We start from the raw sequence: 18,729 nt of genomic DNA, 5'->3' as shown, positions 1-18,729 counted from the left end.
ACAAACTCTAGAAGAAGTTCTGTTTCTCTGCTGATAAATTGGTTTTAACTGTTCATGGAAAAGGAAGCAGTAACAGTATAATTGTAGATTAATTCCTGCTAGAAGGAGCATCAGGACCCTGCTGCTCAAAGCAGGATCACTTTCACTATGAATGTATTTATAGACTACTTTTGGTTAACATCTTTTGCGCCCTCTTTCTTTCACTTTCTTTATCTCCATGCGCACACATATTTGGCAGTATCAACCCCAGATGAGGCCCCCCCTTTGCTAAATAAGATAAGGAACATGTGACTCAATTTTGCTTGCACAAAAACTTGTTGCAAAACTAATCTGCAACAAGTCAGTAATCTCACCTGCCTGCTTATGACTGTATCTGTATAAACTGCAAAATGTTTCCGTGGTCTGAAGAGTGTGTTGAGATTAATTAAGTATTCAAATTCTCCAGTTTCCAGGAAGGATGAGACTAGAATGCACCTACACAGTTTGTCTTGTTATGATTATCAGCTTCTTTGACAAACATGGTGTAAAATCCAGGGAACAGTATCAAAGGTATTAGGTAGATTGTCCTTAAGCTTTTTTTTGATGCAGAGAAAATGTCACCTTTGTCAGCACTTGGCAGTCTTCCATTTTAGCTCAAATACAATTTGAAGGGTAATGCTGGAGGTATTTCAGGCTCTGTTTCCTTAATTGTCATTCCTGTTCTTTTTTTTTTTTGTTGTCTGTCTTCTCTGCAGCACAATTTTGAGGTAACTGGGTGTTTCAGCACGTGGTAGAAGTATAGTTAGTGTAACTGTGGATTCACATAGACTTTAAATCAGTTGGCAGATTCAGGAGGTGCAAAGTGCCTGAAGTTGCATGGAAGTCAATGTAGTATTCTTGTTTGCATATTTGTGTAGTCCATGGTTCCTGACTGCTGTGGCCATTTGATTTGCTTAATGAACAGTCAGTATAACCTGACTGCTGTGTATATAGAAATGTAATCAGTGGAAGGCTTATAAGAATGTATCTCTGCTGAGAGAAAATAACATGTTTTCTAATAGCTTCTATTTGCATTGCTCGAGAGCACTTAACTTCGTACTTAACTTCCACAAATACCAATTATCTCTTACAGCTTGCCTTGAAGGGATCTAACTATGCTGGTCTGCTGGAACGGCATCGCATTCATACAAAAAACGTGGAGCATGTTGTGGACAGCTTACGGTAAGATTGTGTGGATGTTGAAGATTTCAGACACAGTGCAAATATCTGTGGATCCTATGAAACAAAAGGAAGCCTTGTGTTACAAATGTTAACAAAATAGGAAAATACTAAATAATAAGATAAATAAAATAATTTGTACTAAATAATAAAATACTGAAAAGACAGGGGTGCAGATGAGCAGTCATTCCTGAAGGAACTGTCATGTGAACTGGCTCAGATCAGTTGACTAGCATGTTCTATTATCACCATGAAAATCAACAAGAAAGTGGTACAGCATTTGTGTGTCAAGTGTTTTTAAGCCAAATATGACTGCAATTACTCCTTAGCTGCAGGACAACTTTTCGGAAGGCTGTGACAAGGAACAGTACAGAACGGAATTCAGACTTTTTCTGAACTTTACAGGAATGAAAGGATAGAAGTTCGTCTTGTTAAGCGTCGAGAGTATAATGAGGAGACAGTTCGGTGGGCAGATGCTGTTATATCAGCAGGAGGTATGACTTTATTGTTTCAGTATGTTTTCATAGATATGGTTCACAAAAATACTTGGCAGTGTTTGAAGCAACTGGAAATAATGCACATTCTGAAAACAAATTGCTAATCTAGTTGTCAGAAAATCTGACAAAAAGCAGTGGTTATGACCATCTTGTCACCTCTGGTATCTAAAATTGTAGCCCATGGAAGTGAATCCCAATGCATGGCCACTTGAAAAGTTTTTCATGTGTGAAACAATGTAAACTGTGGAATTTACTATAGTTATGAACTAAAAAGGATAAAATTCTTGATGTCAGGTAGTTTTATGTAGTTCTAAAACCTACTTGTTGTTTTTTTGGGATGTGAGGTGTAGACTAACATTCTACCTAATGGTCCCCTTGCTCAAACTGTCTTTCTTGCTTTCACACTTAATCCAGTGACTGGCGTATCAAGTTGGATGGTACAGGTAAAAAGTCTGCAGCTTCTGAGCATCTTGTGCCACTGATCAGTGTTTTCCAGATGAACCAACAGAGCAATTAACCTGATTGTTTATCTTTAATACTGGATTGCAGCAGTTCATTCAGTGTTATTTTTTGGGATATGCTGCAAATACAGCATTGTGTTGCTGGGCTCTGACACACTGTTCACTCATCTGTGGCAAACAGGCTTGACCACAGCTTTCTCTCTTCCCACTAGTCCAGTTTGCCCTTAGATCACCATGAAGAATGGGTAGAAAGGTTTATTCCTGGAGCATCCTATCACACTCTTGTGCATTTCAAAGATCTTCACCAAAGTGCCTGTTTGTCTTTGGCAAAATTTTTCATGGTTGAGGCAAGCAGTTGGGAAGTAATACATCATCTAAGGTTTTCAGAGCTTTGTGTCTTCGTGCTGTTCAGAGCTTATATCTTCTTGCAAAGGCTGAATGAGGTTATAGTTTTCTTTCTGTTTAACAGACAGGAAAAAATACCAATATCTGGAGAAACCAGCACATTTAAAGATTTCTACTTCTGAGACTTCTACTTGCTCAAGATATCTTTTCCAAGTGTGCCTATTTGGCACACTTGGACAAATGAGACCTTTAAATTGCTTTTTAGGAAAACAACTGGAGTGAAGCTAAAGTCATTGTTTTTGTGTGACTCACAGTAACATTCGGTTTTGTTTCCTGTCTCCTGTGGCTTTGTTTAGCAATACTTTCTAAATTTACTTTTGCTAAAAAAATTTCTCTTATCTGCTGATAAACGTACAGAAATTCCCATAAATCTCTTCTAAAGCTTGCTTCTGCCACATTCAATTGCCTGGGCATGTATAGCTGTCAGATAAGTTGTACTTTTTCCAGTCATGTTTGCTATCTCAAATTCAGTTGTCACTACTCTTATTTGATAAGGTGTCAGTAGTTTTGTCCCATTGTATTTTTGTCCAGCTTGCCTGATTTGTTGTTGATATAAATGCACATAATGCTAATGCTGGAGTACATTCCGTTTTGGGTACTAGAATGTGAAGTGAAACTAACTTTTGATCTGTTTTCTTTGTAGGTGATGGTACAATGTTGTTGGCAGCCAGTAAGGTTTTTGATAAATTTAAACCAGTCATCGGAATAAATACTGATCCTGAAAGGTAAAAACATATTTGGGAAAGCAATGCTTTGTTTAATATTAGGCACACTGTGCATATGTTTTTGTGGTACCTGAGGCATACCTCTAGCATTTAGCAGCATAAATGCCTTTTTTAGTGGGTTGTAGATACCAAGGGAATCTTTTATTTTTTTAGAGAAGTTTGCACAGGGAGTTGTCCTGTCTCATCTGAGAGGACATTAAGTAGTATTGGACAAGCATGCCTGTGTTACATTGCCACTGATGTTCTCACACACCAGTGTAACAACACTTGCAGCTAGTTAACTTGTATTACTAACCAGAAGTTTGAGGTTAGAGATGGCAGTACAGAGGTTAGGAAGAAGGACTTGGTGAAAGCAGCTAAGTGTGGTGCCTGAACACAGAGAACCTTAATTTGTTTGTAAAGAAGGTGGATCCAGTAGAGTCTCAGTTGAAGAAGTTTGGTGTTGTTTCTTAATGTAAACCATAAGATACCTCAGAAAACTCCTGAACCAGTTGTTGGCACTTAGCTGTCCTATTATGAACTCTGCACAAGCTGCACCCACCTGCCCACATCAATCTTACAGCTCAGTAGATGCAGTGTGTTAGTATTGCTTGGTTGGTATAACCTTCAAATGGATTGCAAGTGAAACTCAGAATTTGCCAAGGCTCTGCTGGCTGAGAAGTCCAGATCTAGATTTCTGCTTGTGATATTTCTGCTTTTTTTTGATATTGACAGTTAATTTTTTCCTAGTACATAAAGTGGTGGTCAAAAGGTTTAATTCCTTTAATACCTTCTCTTCCAAAACTTTTCAAATGCTCTGAGTAGCTATTCTGCATTATCAAGCCTGACTAGTGGGGTTTAAATAACAAGTGCCTTCAAATTGTCACATATTACTCATGAAGGGGAGCAGGGCTTAGTCTTCTAGTTTTGACATGAGATTCTTTTGATCTTAGGCTTGTTGCTTAGCTGTTCGTGTTGCTAACTTGTGTATAAGTGGAGAAAGATTTTTTTTTTCCTCACCTGCTTGCCAGGTTTATTAAGCTTAAATTTCTTGCCTAGAATGGTGATAGGAGCTCCTGCAGGATTATTAGCTGGACAGACATTTTTTTAGGGGAAATGTGGGAGAAATAGCCTGTCTCAGACACACAGACTCCAGGAGCTGAGAGCAGTGTATTGTTGCTGATGTGGTACTATGCAAGAACAGTAGAGAGTCCTAAAGGTCTAAGTGTAGCTTTGCTAGATGTAACACATAGGGAGATCTGTTTTGTTTTCCAAAGGTACCAAATCTGAACGGTAATACTATAATTTTCATTGTCATTTTTTACTACCAGATCAGAAGGTCATCTGTGCTTGCCTGTGAGATACACATACTCATTTCCTGAAGCACTACAGAAGCTTTATCGTGGTGAGTTCAGGTAGGATTCACTGATCTTTGGTTTTCAAAAACGTGGAGGGATTAAGAAACACCTAATCATGTGCAATTCCTTAGAAGTAGCTGAAGCTTCTTAAAATCTTAATGGCTCAAATTGTGAATTCTGTGTAGATGTTTATAATGTTGAAAAGTGAGGTTTTTGGTCAAGCGTGAGACTGGAATACAAATGATAAAATTGGCTGCCAGTTCCAGAAAAAGTCTTCTGGGATGACCTGCAATAATTGATTTTTACGTCCGACTTAGCAAATTCATAAATGAGGAGCTGTGTTCTTGTAAGGGGTATATTGGTTTATGTATTTTAGGAATGTCCTGGTTTAGAGCAAATTTTGGAGGAAACTTTTGAAGTGAAAACACTCTAGAAAGCAAACTCAAGGTGCCCCTCCCCCGGCTGGTTTGTAAAGAAAAATCTCTTTCAAGAAAAGTGGAAAAAACTGTTTATTTAACAAGGAAAGTACTCACAAACATGAAAAAATGAACAGTATTAAGCAGTGGAGCCTCTCGCTGTTCTGAAGAGACGGCAGATTCAGAGGCAGCCGTGTCGTGGCTGCAGCTCGGCTCACTCAGTCTCTGTCCCGTCCCTGCGGCGCTGGAATGCAGCGTCCCGGCCCTGATGGGCCCCAGGGGTGAGCTCCCAGTGCCACTCTGGGTGCTCAGTCCACAGCAGGGCTGATCAGAAAAAGAAAAGCCACAGCCTGGGGAATTCTCTGCCTAAACCAGCTGAAAACTGACTAAAAGCAAAGGAGAGCTCTGTCCCACTGTCTGTCCGTGCTGCAGACAATGCAGTCTGTGAGCAGGAGTGCAGGAGAGTGAGTGCAGTGTCTGATAACAAACTCTGCGCTTCTTCTCCCCTCCCCTCTGCTCTCAGAACTGTCTTAGAGGTGCAGAACTTAACATCCAGCATAAACTGAACAGAAAATGGGGGTACAAGCATTATAAGAACTCAAAAACATGTAGTACAGTGATGCCATAAGAATAGAAGCTAATGAAACACGTACAGTTAGGAAATGGTCAGTGTGTTGCATCTGGGGTTTTGGTGATTGAGATAGAGTGGCTTAAATTTTGCTGACAAAATTAGTGTAAAGCAAACATTTCTTCATGCTGAATATAGCTTGATGTTTCCAGTACTAGATATTTTTAAAATAGAATAATCTCACTTAATTTAAAAAGAAACAAGCTGAATTTTAAAGGACAGACTAGAAAAGTTTTAAATAATTACTTATGAAGAGACACTGTTCTGTAGTATAATAACTTTACAGAATATTTTTGTGATGACAAACTATCAAACAGAAATCAGTCACTCATGTGAAAGTATATAGCAATTGATTTTTGTTCATACTTCTAGCATATTAAGTTTGTAACTTGAAGTGTAACTGTATTTGTGCCATAGAATAGTTCTGAAATTAAATTAATACAATTGCCAGAATAACTAACTGAAGGAGTTTCAATATGTATTGCTAAAGGAGCAGGTGTTTTCTACTCACATATTCTAAGATTTAGAAAACAGAAGCTTTTTAGTCTCCGTCATTCTAATTTGCTTAAGTAAAAAACTCAAAGTGCTTATTCAGATAACTTCCCTTGACATTTGGCAGTTTTGATGTTTTGTTGGAAACAAAGCTATAGTTTTGTTGCTGGCACTCCTGTTACTACTCATTATGGAGTGGAAACCTCGCCAGAGCCAAACAGAAAGGCTAATTATATTTCTGAAATATAGGAGATAATAAATTAATGAATAGGAGATAATAAAATAATTTATTCTTAGGCAAGGACATGAGCAGGTATTTCATTTGAGAGTTCTTAGATTGTTTGGCCCTAAGCAAACTTTGGAATAGGTGGGTATCTGAATCCTGGTCTGGAAGGGCTTCTGGTAGCTTGGAGTTGTAGTGGATGGTGAATTGCCAGAAAGGACAAACAATATCAGGCCATCCACATTTTTTTGTCTTGGTGGTCAGTGCTGTAGTAGGTTCTCAGAATAGGGATGGTACAGTCCCATTTTCTACTTTTGTGGGGGATGTGACATGTTCTAGCCAGGACCATTGTAAGGAGGCTAGTATAGTGATACTCACTGCATGCTTTCTGCCTGACTACCTAAAGTCACACTTGGAATTCAAGGGCAGATAGGGTGTGTAAATGAGGCTCTATAAAGATGACTAGAGGAAAAACTAGCAATGTAGTCATGTAAAGTGTAAGTCTCTTGTAATTTTAGGAAAAACTGGTTAATGTCACCTGGATATCGACAGTATGAAAAGGGAAAAGATTTGCTCATAACACTCTCTTATGATTTGCTTTCTTAGTCAAAACTATTGCTGTTTTGTTTTATGAAATACCTTAGGTTGTAAGAGGAAAAGGAATTTATATCTCTAGGGAAAAATTAAAAAATTGGAATGTTGTAACATGGCTTTTGTATCCTTCTCTTGCTTCAGATGAATTCCTCTTAAGCACCTTAAATTCCTGGGCCAGGAGGGATTGTTAAAAGAGAGGATACTTGGGACTTTTATGTATAAAGGGATGCATAGAGCTGCTTTTCTGGACATGTCAAATATGAACAAAAGATGTCAAAAATACAGCATGTATTTCTGTGTGAATTCTTGAGAGCTTTTTATTCTTAAAAGTATTCTATCAGTCATTCATTCACATGTTAGAATCACATGCCTCAAGAGGAGAGTTTGTTACTCACAATTTTTGTAGGCTACTTTTGGCCTACAAAAGTACTACTTTTGTCCTCTTAGTTTTACACATGCAAAAAATATTAGGTAGCAAATTGGTAAATGTAAAGAATTTACAATTACATATTACTAACTTTTTAAATTTAGAAGTTATAGTAGAAGCTATAAAACTTTAAATATGACTTTGAATATATTTAGCTCCTACTATTAAGATGCTCTGCTTTGAGAGTGGAGACTCTCAGGTCCTATCTAATTTTGTAATGAATATTTCATATTGACTTCTTTCTCTTCTCTTAGGTGGCAGTGGCGGCAAAGAATCCGACTATATCTTGAAGGAACTGGGATTAACACAACCCCAGTGGATTTACATGAACAGCAGCTAAGCCAAGAGCAACACAGCAGGGCTCACATAAATGAAAGATTCCAGGATCAAAGTAGGTTAAAATCTGACAAGAATATAGTCACTTTGCTATGATAACTTGCAATAGAAAAGTAAAAGTTGTGGTATTTGAAATAGCTGCTGTCAAAATACCTGATCTTTTTTTAAAATGTTGTCTCTTAGAGTTACTGTAACTACTTGAGCATGTGTGTGTGTTTGTGTACACATGCTAACTTTTAAGTTAGGTTAATTGAGAGTTGTAAAAGCTGGTCTTGGACTACCAGCAAGCAAATAAGATATTAGATGTGAGAGTCTGTCTGTAGATAATTCTTAAACACCTTCAGCTCTTTTCTTTATGGTGGGTTGAAAGATGCATGTTTCTGTGCCTAACCTGTGTCCAGTACTGTATTTGCTCACTAAGAAGTCCTTGTCAACATGAACAACTTCTAATCCCCTTTAATTACCTTGTGGTATGAAGTCTAATTCTCTGAACTTCATCAGAAATGTCTGTTAAGTCACTGCCAGTGAATTTAACTTGGCTGGAAGTGTGACTGACAGAAGACTTCATTCTGCCTAGTTGCCTGTGACTTTTCAAGGAAAAGTGTCTGAACTTAAGTGTCATTGCTGACCTTGGTTTAAATATTTATTGTCTCCAGTAAAGGACAGTGACTGACCACAGAGTAAATCAGTGAAAAAATGAGTCTTTGAAAAAAATGGAGCATTTGGTTTAGAAAACAAACCCAGGCAGGTCTGTCTTCCAGTGAATTGTGAATGGTTTTTGAAATCTTGTGTTTTAAATCCATGATTCTAAACTCTTATATTTGATATCTGCAGGATCTGACATTTCTGGCCCACATCTTTTACCAGTGAGAGCACTCAATGAAGTCTTCATTGGGGAATCTCTTTCATCCAGGTATGTTTAATTGTTTGTTTTTATAGCAAGGCACAATTAACTTAATTTCTTTTTATGACATTGCAATGGACAATCAGTGGTGAGATTTTACTGTCAAATTTCACTTCTGTTTCATAAATATTTAACACTGATTGCATTATTGTGGATTACAAAGTGTATTTTCAAAGATGTAAGTGCAGCAATGTTGATTTCTGGTTTTCTGCCTCCTCTCCGGTTATTCTTTCATTTTTCCTGACTTTTTTCTTTCCCTTTTACTGATGACTTAAATATCAGTCCTTGAACTGCCTTGTCTCCTGCCTGTCTTAAATATCTTTTCATAAGCTTTTAGCATGACCAAGCAGAAATAGCTTTTATCATTTCTTTTCTCCCTTTTCTGCCTTTCTGTCATTAGATATAAGCTTTTAGCATGACCAAGCAGAAATAGCTTTTATCACAATTCCCTTTTCTGCCTTTCTGTCATTAGAGGCAAAGGTATCAGCCTCCTTTTGGCAGAAACCTTGTTATTGATGGAATATAGTTATTTCCTTTGTTTAAGAACTGTGTCTGTATCATATCATGGTACTGCCTTATCCAGGATACATTTGACTGTCCTTTCTGTCCTGGAGATCAATGCATTTTTGGCAGCCAGACATTAAGAAGGACACTGGGATTATGACTGGGGCTGTGGTGAAAGACATGATCCCTAATCAGGATTTGATCAAACTTTTACTTGTATTTTATATGTTTTCACTTTATTATTTATCTTTTAAAAAGACCCAAACAAAAACAACAACAGAAAAGCCACTTTAGCGTTTAACAGCTTGTGTTTGTACAATGCCAGGGACACTGATTGCTGGTGCAAACAATATAAATGTTCTGTGAGTGCTTTATTTTTTCTGGACTTCAGCCTCAGACTGGCAGAAGGAATTAATCTCAAAGAGATACAAATCCTGCTTTCTACTAAATAGAATCTAATTTTATCAAGATTCTAAAACGTTTCTTTAATGTACAGTGATAGAGGAACACAAAGCTGTTTTCCAATGCTATGAGTGTCACAAGTACGTTGTCCTCTTGGTTCCTGTGTATGTGAGAACCACTGAGGAACACAATACCTCTAGAAATAAGTATGTTACTGGATCTTACTCTTGAAGACTTAAATGTCATAAAGACAAATCTTCTGTTAGTTTCAAATATATAGGTCTGCTATTTATTTAGAAAAAATAACTTCAGGAGCTTCTTGTCAGGTCTTATTCTGCATGTCAGTGATGAAAACAAGTAAATTGAAGAAAAAAAACCCCAGAAAACCTGACATACCCAGCTTGCAAAAATTACATTAAACTGAATCAAGCGGTGCACCTGTGTTCGTAATTTACTTTCGGTTCTCTAATCTCCCCATCTTTTCAAGAGTGATTACAAAACATGCCCTTAGTTACTGAGAGTAAAACTGCTTGGCACCAAACATCCAAGAGCTGTTTCTAGACTGAAATAATCTGTTTACTAAGAATGGTGAAACTCAATCGTGCATAAAACAACAAATGTGGTATTTCTGAGAAGATATCTATTAATCTGAAGCCTTTATCACAATTTGAATTAGGCCCTATGAAATATCAGCAAATTACGTTCATAAACATACTGTTGGATATTCTGAAGCTTGTAGAGAGAAACTTTGGTCTCTAGGCCTAACACTAGGAATCCCCTGACAGATGAACAGTAACATGCAGAAGATGATTGTACATCATGACCTAGTACTTTTGAGTTTTAGGAATAATTTGCCCTGAAGAGAAATGTAAGCCTGCTGTTTGTGTAAACCTACTAATGAAGAATCACTGGATTTTTAGTTACTGTAGTGATCAAGAATTCAGGTTCAATTATGCTATTACTTATTTATGTTGAAATGTTTAGTGTTCCTTGACATAACTTAATGAGACCCAATCACAGCATAAACACAGGTTTTGTGCAACAGGTATGCAGGGAAGGTAATTATTTACAGTTTTATTTGTAAGTCCAGCAAGCCCTGCAGATGAACCACAGAGGCAGTTTTGTGCATAAATTAACATGAGAAGTGACTGCAGAAAAAGTGCCTAAAAGTTCATGGTAGAAATCATTTCGGTCCATTATAAAAACTGATATAACATGGTGAATCAGAAGTTGCTGTCAAATGGTAACACTGTACAAAGCCTGTGAAATTGTGATCCAGATTTGAAAGTAGCCCCTCTAAATTGTAATGTGCCTGATAAGGCTTGTGTTCTGTCTTATTCAGGGAGAACTTTAAGTCCTGCAAACCCAGTTTTAAATTCTCGCTTCATAGGGCCTCCTATTATGAAATATCAGTTGATGATGGTCCTTGGGAGAAACAGAAGAGTTCAGGGCTTAATGTGTGTACTGGAACAGGATCAAAAGCATGGTGAGTACATGTTGCTGCTTTGACAGAAAATACCATTTCTGATAAGCTAGATGAACCTATTTGGCCTATGCATTTTCCCCTTGCTGAGACTCTGTTGGGCTCTGGGTAAGTCAGTCTAATATTGTCACTGTCAGTGTGGCTCAGAACTGTTCCAGATGTACGAGATGAGCAGGGCACTCATTACTTGTGGGTATGGAGGGAAGCCTTAAAAGGATGAGGAGCTGTGGCACTGAGACAGAAGTTTGCCTTAGGTGTAATTTCAGTGAAAAATGTGGCATGCCACACGTGAAGATGGGTGGTTGAGAGTGGTGAGGGAAACAGATTCTGCTGTGACTTGCAGAGAGCATACTGAGGTGATCTATGAACTACTCTTGTTGTCTAAAATTAAAATGTTTAGATGATGTAGCCTAGTAAACTTATAAAAATCTAAGCTCTAAGAAGAATGGGAAAACATGTATTTGGAAGCAGTGTTAAATATTTTCTGGCACATCTACTGTCCATTCACCTTTCAAGCTTCTTGTTTCTTTCATATTTAATTGACATGGGATAATCTCTTTGCCAAAATACTCCCCTTAAAAAAGATGGCCTTATCTACACAGAACTGTGCTAGCTTAATCAGGGGGGAAAATATTTAAACTTCAGTTTAAATGTGCTGCACTACTGCATATAAGTCTAATCAGTTTAGTTTTGAGATGTGAGAGATGTGTTTGTGCTCATAATTTAGAGTTGTACAATAGGCACTGGATTTATGGGGTAGGCTAAGATGAACTAAACCAGAAGCTTTTAATGAAATTCAAAAATAAGTATTCATGCTGTAACCATGGTTACTAGGTTTTACTCTTCATTGTAATTCAGAATTTTGTATTCAGGCAGCATAGCTTAGTTCTGGAGTCTGCCAAGGATGAAATTGGCAGACTGCTAGGAAACTTTCCTAGTGTTCAGTACCTTGGGAAAGTACAGTCTTAATTCAATGCTGTTCTTACGCATTTCTTTTGCTCATACACTCTCTGCTGAGCAAACCCACAACCAGGGACCAAGTTCCAGGATTGCCTGTCTCCATTGCTGTAATCAGTATGTGTTGCTGGACTTCTCTAAAGTGAGGCCAGACCTCAGTGGAGTGATCTCCCTTAGCCTGTTGTCCAGGGGCTTTCCTGGAATTTCAGACTTCCTGGGACTGAGAGACATTTAAATGTCCAGGTGTTTCCTGTAGCTGCCAGAACTTGTGTAAAAGGATATCTTGATAGCATCTGCTCAGGCTTGCAGGTAGGCAGTAAGTGTAAAAAAAGAGAGAGCCTTGGGCACACCCTCAGCAGCTCTGGGGTCAGATAGGGGTGTAGTGGATCTGTATGGCAGTCTGGGGTGTTTTCCTGCCATGACAGAAGTGCTGGACTGAGGATTTTAAGCTGAATTGAGACCTGGGCATGTGAGATCTTCACAGCAGTGCTGCACAGTGGCTGTGGTTAGCACCTACTCACTTTTGAGTCTGGGCAGAGGAAGGAGACTTTTTTTTGAGTTTTGCCTTAGTTCAGACTGGGGCTATGTTGACTTATTCATCCAGATGTGTCAAATCAGAAGTGTCTGATCTGATTTTCTATATACACCAGTTCTTGTGAGATTCGAGACCACACCTTAGGGTATAAATAAAGAGGTAAAATATTTGTAAAGAAGTGTTGGGGTTCATAGATGAGAACTAAGAGAATAAATCAGTTAGCAAGGATTGGACAGACAAGGTAAGAGCACAATCTCTAGAGCTTCATTTTTTAAATGCAGACTTAATGCAGCAGTTATTGGGGTATTAAGGCAGGGGGATTATTGACAAGGAGACTACATCCCATGCTCTTCTTTCCTGAAGACTTCACTTAATGGATTTTTAAGCTTTACAAAGCCACAGTTAAATGCCAAAGCAAGAGTTTATTTAAGACTCTTTTTTAAAAATTAACTGTATTCAGCTCATACTTAATAGCATTCTTTTTCCTCCCCAAATGTTGAATTTAGGTTTTCATCAGTGTGAAAGGTGTTTTGGTTTTGCTTGGTTTTTTCCTAAGTTGTACTGCTTATAGCAAACAAGACTTCTTCTCTGTCTAGGTCCTATAATATTAACAAGGTTGCACATCAAGCTATTGAAGAGATCCTTAAGATTGGTGAGTGAGCAATGTGGCATTACTAGCCAAGTTCTGTGTTGATACATCTGTCTAACTGGGGCTCTTTCTCTCGGCTCAACAGCGAAAAAGCATGGAAGTTTGAATATGCCATTGAACACGGAACTGGTACAGAAAGGTTAGTGAAAAAGGCAAGATTTTTTTTAAAGTATCTTTGGCCAGTTCATTTTGTTTGTATTCTGTACTATTCACCTTTCAATGTTTTAGCATTCTTGCAGTGGTAGTCTTTCTTACAGACATTAATTAGGCACAGTTGGCAAACAATGTCTTACTTGAAATGAAAACACTTATTTAGACTTCTGTCTAAATTATCCTCTTTAGGAGAATTTCAGTTCTCCTAAAATTTGAAACAGTTACTATTCAATCACTAGAAGAGAGCTGTTGAGTGTTTATCATGCAGTAGAACTGAAAGAAATTTTCCCTAAAAGTAATTTTTTTTGCATGTAAAGACTATTAAACATCTGTCAAGACTCGATGTTCCCTCTTGATAGAGAAGCCAGTCTTCCCTGGAGGAATGTGTGTTTCTGAGAGTAAATAATTTTCTCTGGAAAAACTAATGGCTGACTCTTCTGCTTACAGTAACAAATGATTACAATGAGTCTCTGCTCTACAGTCCAGAGGAACCAAAGATGTTTTTCAGTGTTCGAGAGCCTATTGTAAACAGAGTCTTCTCAAGTAGCCGTCAGCGTGGCTTCTCTTCAAAGTAAGTGTTGGCTGCAATAGCAAAGAGTTACTTCGTTCAGTGTATCTGTCAAAGTATGAGCAATCCAGGACTTTCCCTTGAAGTGTTTCAACATCCAGTTTGTGCTTTGAATGACTTGAGTATTGTTCTTGTAACAGCAGGATGAAAATGTTTCCTAGTTGTGTTATGGCTTTTTAATGTTTGATCCCTGCACAATCTTACAGAATAAAAGAATCTCACTGTGCCCAGTTTTGGACATGTGCCATTTCCCTCAGGATGAGACACAGACAGTGACAGACTGAAGTGAATTCAGGAAAGGGCCACTGGGAAGATAAGGCAGCTGGAACAAGTGGTTTGTAAAGGAAAAACTCAAACAGTGCTTTCCTTTAGCCTGGAGGAGACAAGACTAAGGGGGAATCCAGCTCTTCAGCTACCAAAGGATGGTTACAGAGGAGGTTTGAGTTGAACTCTTTTCAGAGCAGAGTATAAAGCAACAGCCATGATTTTATAGGATGTGAGATTCTGATTTAAAAAAAATAAAATTCTCAGTGAGAATAGTCAGGCAGTTGAGCAGGTTGTCTCTATAGATTATCTTATCACTGTTCTTGGAGAGATTGTCTTATCACTGTTCTTGAAGATACTCAAAACTTGCCTGGTCAAGGCATTAAGCAACCTAACCCATCTTTAAAGTAAGACCTGCTTTGACCAGAAGGTGGGACTAAATGCATTTCCAAACTGAATTATTTGCTAATTCATTATTTTAACTTTGGGCACTTGTGCCAATAGAGCTTTAGATTGAATATTAGGAAAATCATCATAATGGAAAGGGTTTTAAAGCAGTGGAACAGGCTGCCTGTGGAAGTGGTGGAATCCAGTTATCATCCCTGAAGGTATTTAAAAGACATGTAGGCATGGCACTTAGGGACATAGTGGTAGTGCTTGTTTAATGGTTGAGCTCAATGATCTTACTTGTCTTTCCCAATCTAAATGATTTTATGATATGTGGAGTGTGCCACAATTAAATATAAACACATACAGCCATTAGTTATATGATCAGAATAACTGAACATACGAACAATAACATATAAACTATTGAAAGCAATACAGTATTGCAATTGTAATCAACTGTCAATTCAATATTTTTATATCAAAACAAATGTCTAAAGGAGCTCTGAGCCAAATTCTTTATTCTGTCTTGTTCTGCTCTAAAAGAGATGCCTTAAATTTTGTAAGATTAGATTTAAACTTACTAACTTAAATATGTCAGACTCTAATAATAATGTCTTGACAATAATATGCCGCCGTTCTTGAAGTTGGCTGGCAAGCATCCTGACCTTCAGCTTTGGGTTTGTAATTACTTTTCTTCTCTCTGAATGATGTAACAAAAGATTACATTAATGTCCAAATTATTTGAACCTCAAACATTGCTACTTGAAAATATATCTTTCACATGAAGACCACATATTAGAATCTTAAGTGAATGGGATCATCAGTAGCTTTCTTTGAAAATAATAGCTAAGCTTTAGCTTTCAACACCCAGTGTTATATTACAGGCTGTGCTCAGACTCTGGGAGTATTGACCAAGTCCTTCTGTCCTCTCTGGACTCTGCCGAGTCCATACAAAGCACTGATAACTTGGGGGGTTCTGTTGCTTAGTACTGTGCTAAGTGGAGGTAAGCATTTACTGACCCAAGCAAAAGAATGTCCCAGAACCAGTTTTATTGTTAAGTGTTTGTGTGAAGTACTTTAATTTTCTAGCTGTTTTGTGATAACGTACTTGCTGGTTTTTTGCAGAGTCTGTGTCCGTTCCCGTTGTTGGGATGCTTGTATGGTTGTAGATGGAGGAACATCTTTTGAGTTCAATGATGGGGCAATAGCTTCAATATTGATTGACACAGAAGATTCACTGTGCACTGTTCTGCTGGAAGAATGAAGGACCCTGATGTCTTTTGCTGAAACATTTATGGATCCATAGAGGGAAAACCATGGGGATATCACAATGCTGCATTATATTGGAAGTTGGCCTTTTCGGATGCAAGAGCATTTGGAGGAAGCTTGAAATGCTTTTCATTCCTTTGGGTTGGGGAATCATTAGCCTGATATTTAAGCTTTTTTTGCATCTAGTGTAAATGTCTGAAGTGTTACCTCTAACTTCAGTGAGAATTGACATTTTAACTTGTAAGGCAAACATGAAAGCTTTGTAAACACAGGTAAATGGGTTCAAGTATTAAGTCAGTAGTATTAAATATTCAGATGTACAGTTTTTTAGTAACAGTCTGGGACTGATAAAACTAAATACTTCATACATACACTTTTGTAGAAAAGTTGACTGTCAAACTAGCAATTTGATGCAAGGATATATAGATTTTGGTAAACCATTATGTTGATGTAAAAGAAATGAAAATACGAATCTTTTGTATGCTTTTCAAAAATTGTACAACTTTGTAGTTTCATACAACTTGTGACAATTTTTTTTGTTCTTCCAGTATTTTTTCTACTTTGTAGACTTACATCAAGAGTATAAGTCTGGTTTAGTACATCTTTAATAAGGTAGCTTTTAGTTTTTCTGTTTGGCTAGATAGGGACTTGAAATCCAAAGGTTTTCTTGAGCCCTTTATGAAGAATATACAAATTACAGAAATCATGTTGTAGTGGGATATATTCCTTCACTGAATGGATTAACTGGCAAGCAGATGATCAGAACACTACTAGTGTATGTAAGTGGCTATCATTAAGACATATATTTGGCCTTATTTAGTTGAATGTTTGGAATTTTAGATTTTGAATTTCTTATATTTCCAGAAGAATGAGATATGCTGGGTATTAGGAGTTAGAGTGCAAGCTAATACCTATGTCTTCCAGTTTTCCCAGCATGTTTTTACCTTCTCCAGAAAATTTAAATTCCCAATCCTATGTTGAATTCTATTGATATGTAAATGACAACAAATCACATGTCTCTGCTCATGTTAGGTAATCAAGTTGATAATAGAAAAAAAAAAGCTCTGATGAAAGAATAGCAAGTGACCTTTGAAATCTTTTAGAAAAACTGTGAACTGTGACTGCCTTTTGAAATCTGTGCTTATAATTGCATAGGTGAGGCAGAATTTGGGAAAACAAATATTCCTACAGCAGGAACTCTTCTGCTACATAACTTGAAAATAGTATGTTTTGTCTACTACAGCTTGGTTTCCAAGAGTTTTTAAGAAAACGACTTTTGAATGAGGAGACTTCTGTAACAGATGTTCTCAGGTCTAATGGAAATGTTCTCCAATGTGGCCAATCAATCAGTGTATTTATGGCCACTTTCAAAATGTAAACTGCTCTTTACTGGTGGAGGAAACGGACAAAGGGTTTTTTCCCTCTAGACTTAGAGTGAATAGAACTTAAAACAGAATTTAGAGGATATAGATTTGACCAGGCCATTCAGTTCTAGGAAAATGTGAAATTGATGGAGATGTCTGAATAAGCTATCACTGTGTCCATTTCACCTTTTAAGTGTGCTGCAGAGTTATTTACACTGTCTGGTTGTCTTGATTGTAAACCTAGAGAGGAAAAGCAAAGTAGCCAAATAAGCTTTCAAAAGTTTGTAAGTTCAGGAACTATCAGAATAAAGTTCTTACAGTCTAAAATAATGTGCAAAGCTTGCCTAAAGGTAAAGAGTCAAAAGACTAATCTTTCTAAAAGTTGTGTGCACACAGACTAGGATGTTCTAGCTACTCTCAATCTATCTGTAACCAGTTAGGGATTGTCTATTACGTGCCTCTGTCATGTACACTAGTCAATATGCTGTTAGGATTCAAAAAATCCTCAAGTCCACCAATGCCATTAACACTAATGTATTCCTTCCTAGGACTCTTACTACTCTTAGATTAGATTTAGGTATTGAACATGTGCACAGCAAATGTACAGCAGAAATCCCAACAATTGCTTATTTAGATATTTGTGTGCTGTGAAGTTTTAATGGAGACTGCTTAGTCAGATCAGCAAGCATACCTCTTAAACATGCCTGTCATTCCTTATTATGAATATTAAGACTAAAAGGTAATGTCTTCAGGCCCTACAGCCCCAAAGTATGATCTAGATTAGGACTTACTTAGTAAATTTTCAGTCAAATTAATAATTTAGCAAAATGGAAGCCTGACCTACTCATGAGTGGCCTCTACTGGGTTTGTCTGTATTTAATTGCAGTTCTGTTGAGGCATTTACTGGTGAATGCTTAAAATTGAGGAGGATGATTCAGAAATCTATTATTAATAGTAAGCAGCTACTCTTTTTTTATTAAACAACTGTAGGACCCTTTTTAAGGTTCCTTTATGACGAAGGGTTGCAGTACAGACAACTTACTTGGTAGACACTATTCCAGGACAGGACTGAGTCTTGGTTTAACACTGATTTAATTACTGTGGACTGACAGTGATTTTTGCACCTCTTCTACCTGCTGAGTCAAGTCAATGTATTTTCATTTAATGCTAGTCTACACTGTGTTCTGCTAAACTAGACCTGTTATTCTTTGCTTTTTTTTTCCCAAGTGGTGTTTATACATTATATAATAAAAAATTAAAAGGTTAATTGATAAATGAAGCTGTCCTGTGCCTGATTTCAACCTTGAAAAGTGTTTCATATGCTCAGTTTCTTCTTGCTTACTGTTTCAGGTTGATTTAATGATTTGTGAGCCTTCATGCATTTACATGTAGTATAGAGACTAATCAATGTGCCAGGTTTTGTTCTGGAGTGCTTAAGGCTGTTTCCCTTAGGAAAGGGTCAGTTGAGCATCTTATCCAAAGGGCTTTCATATCTACTAGAGCTATCATTATAACTGTGAAATAGACAGGCAGCAGTGATGCTTTTCCCCTT

General features: G+C 37.4%; 1 protein-coding gene across 3 annotated transcripts; it reads left to right on the top strand.

Moving 5' to 3' along the window:
• Positions 1–371: 371 nt before the first annotated feature.
• NADK2 (NAD kinase 2, mitochondrial) lies at positions 372–18,452 on the top strand. 3 transcript variants are annotated; one of them, XM_039709769.1, is made up of 12 exons: positions 372–549; positions 1,112–1,200; positions 1,603–1,691; positions 3,204–3,285; positions 4,596–4,679; positions 7,657–7,793; positions 8,573–8,651; positions 10,891–11,034; positions 13,120–13,175; positions 13,258–13,311; positions 13,773–13,896; positions 15,670–18,452. In XM_039709769.1, the coding sequence occupies exons 4-12, from the start codon at positions 3,215–3,217 to the stop codon at positions 15,806–15,808; spliced, it is 888 nt and encodes a 295-aa protein (XP_039565703.1). In that variant the 5' UTR covers positions 372–549; positions 1,112–1,200; positions 1,603–1,691; positions 3,204–3,214; the 3' UTR covers positions 15,809–18,452. The 3 variants fall into 3 exon arrangements, with proteins under 3 accessions (XP_039565703.1, XP_039565701.1, XP_039565702.1); XM_039709767.1 differs by lacking the exon at positions 372–549 and adding an exon at positions 639–663; XM_039709768.1 differs by lacking the exon at positions 372–549 and adding an exon at positions 640–663 and having other exon boundaries at positions 10,939–11,034.
• The last annotated feature ends 277 nt before the right edge of the window (positions 18,453–18,729 follow it).

This window comes from Passer montanus, unplaced genomic scaffold (genome assembly GCF_014805655.1).
Source record: "Passer montanus isolate IOZ18808 unplaced genomic scaffold, ASM1480565v1 scaffold22, whole genome shotgun sequence".
Lineage (NCBI taxonomy): Eukaryota > Metazoa > Chordata > Aves > Passeriformes > Passeridae > Passer > Passer montanus.
The sequence above is the reverse complement of the archived record's forward strand: the minus strand, read 5'-3'. Positions and strand labels throughout refer to the sequence as shown.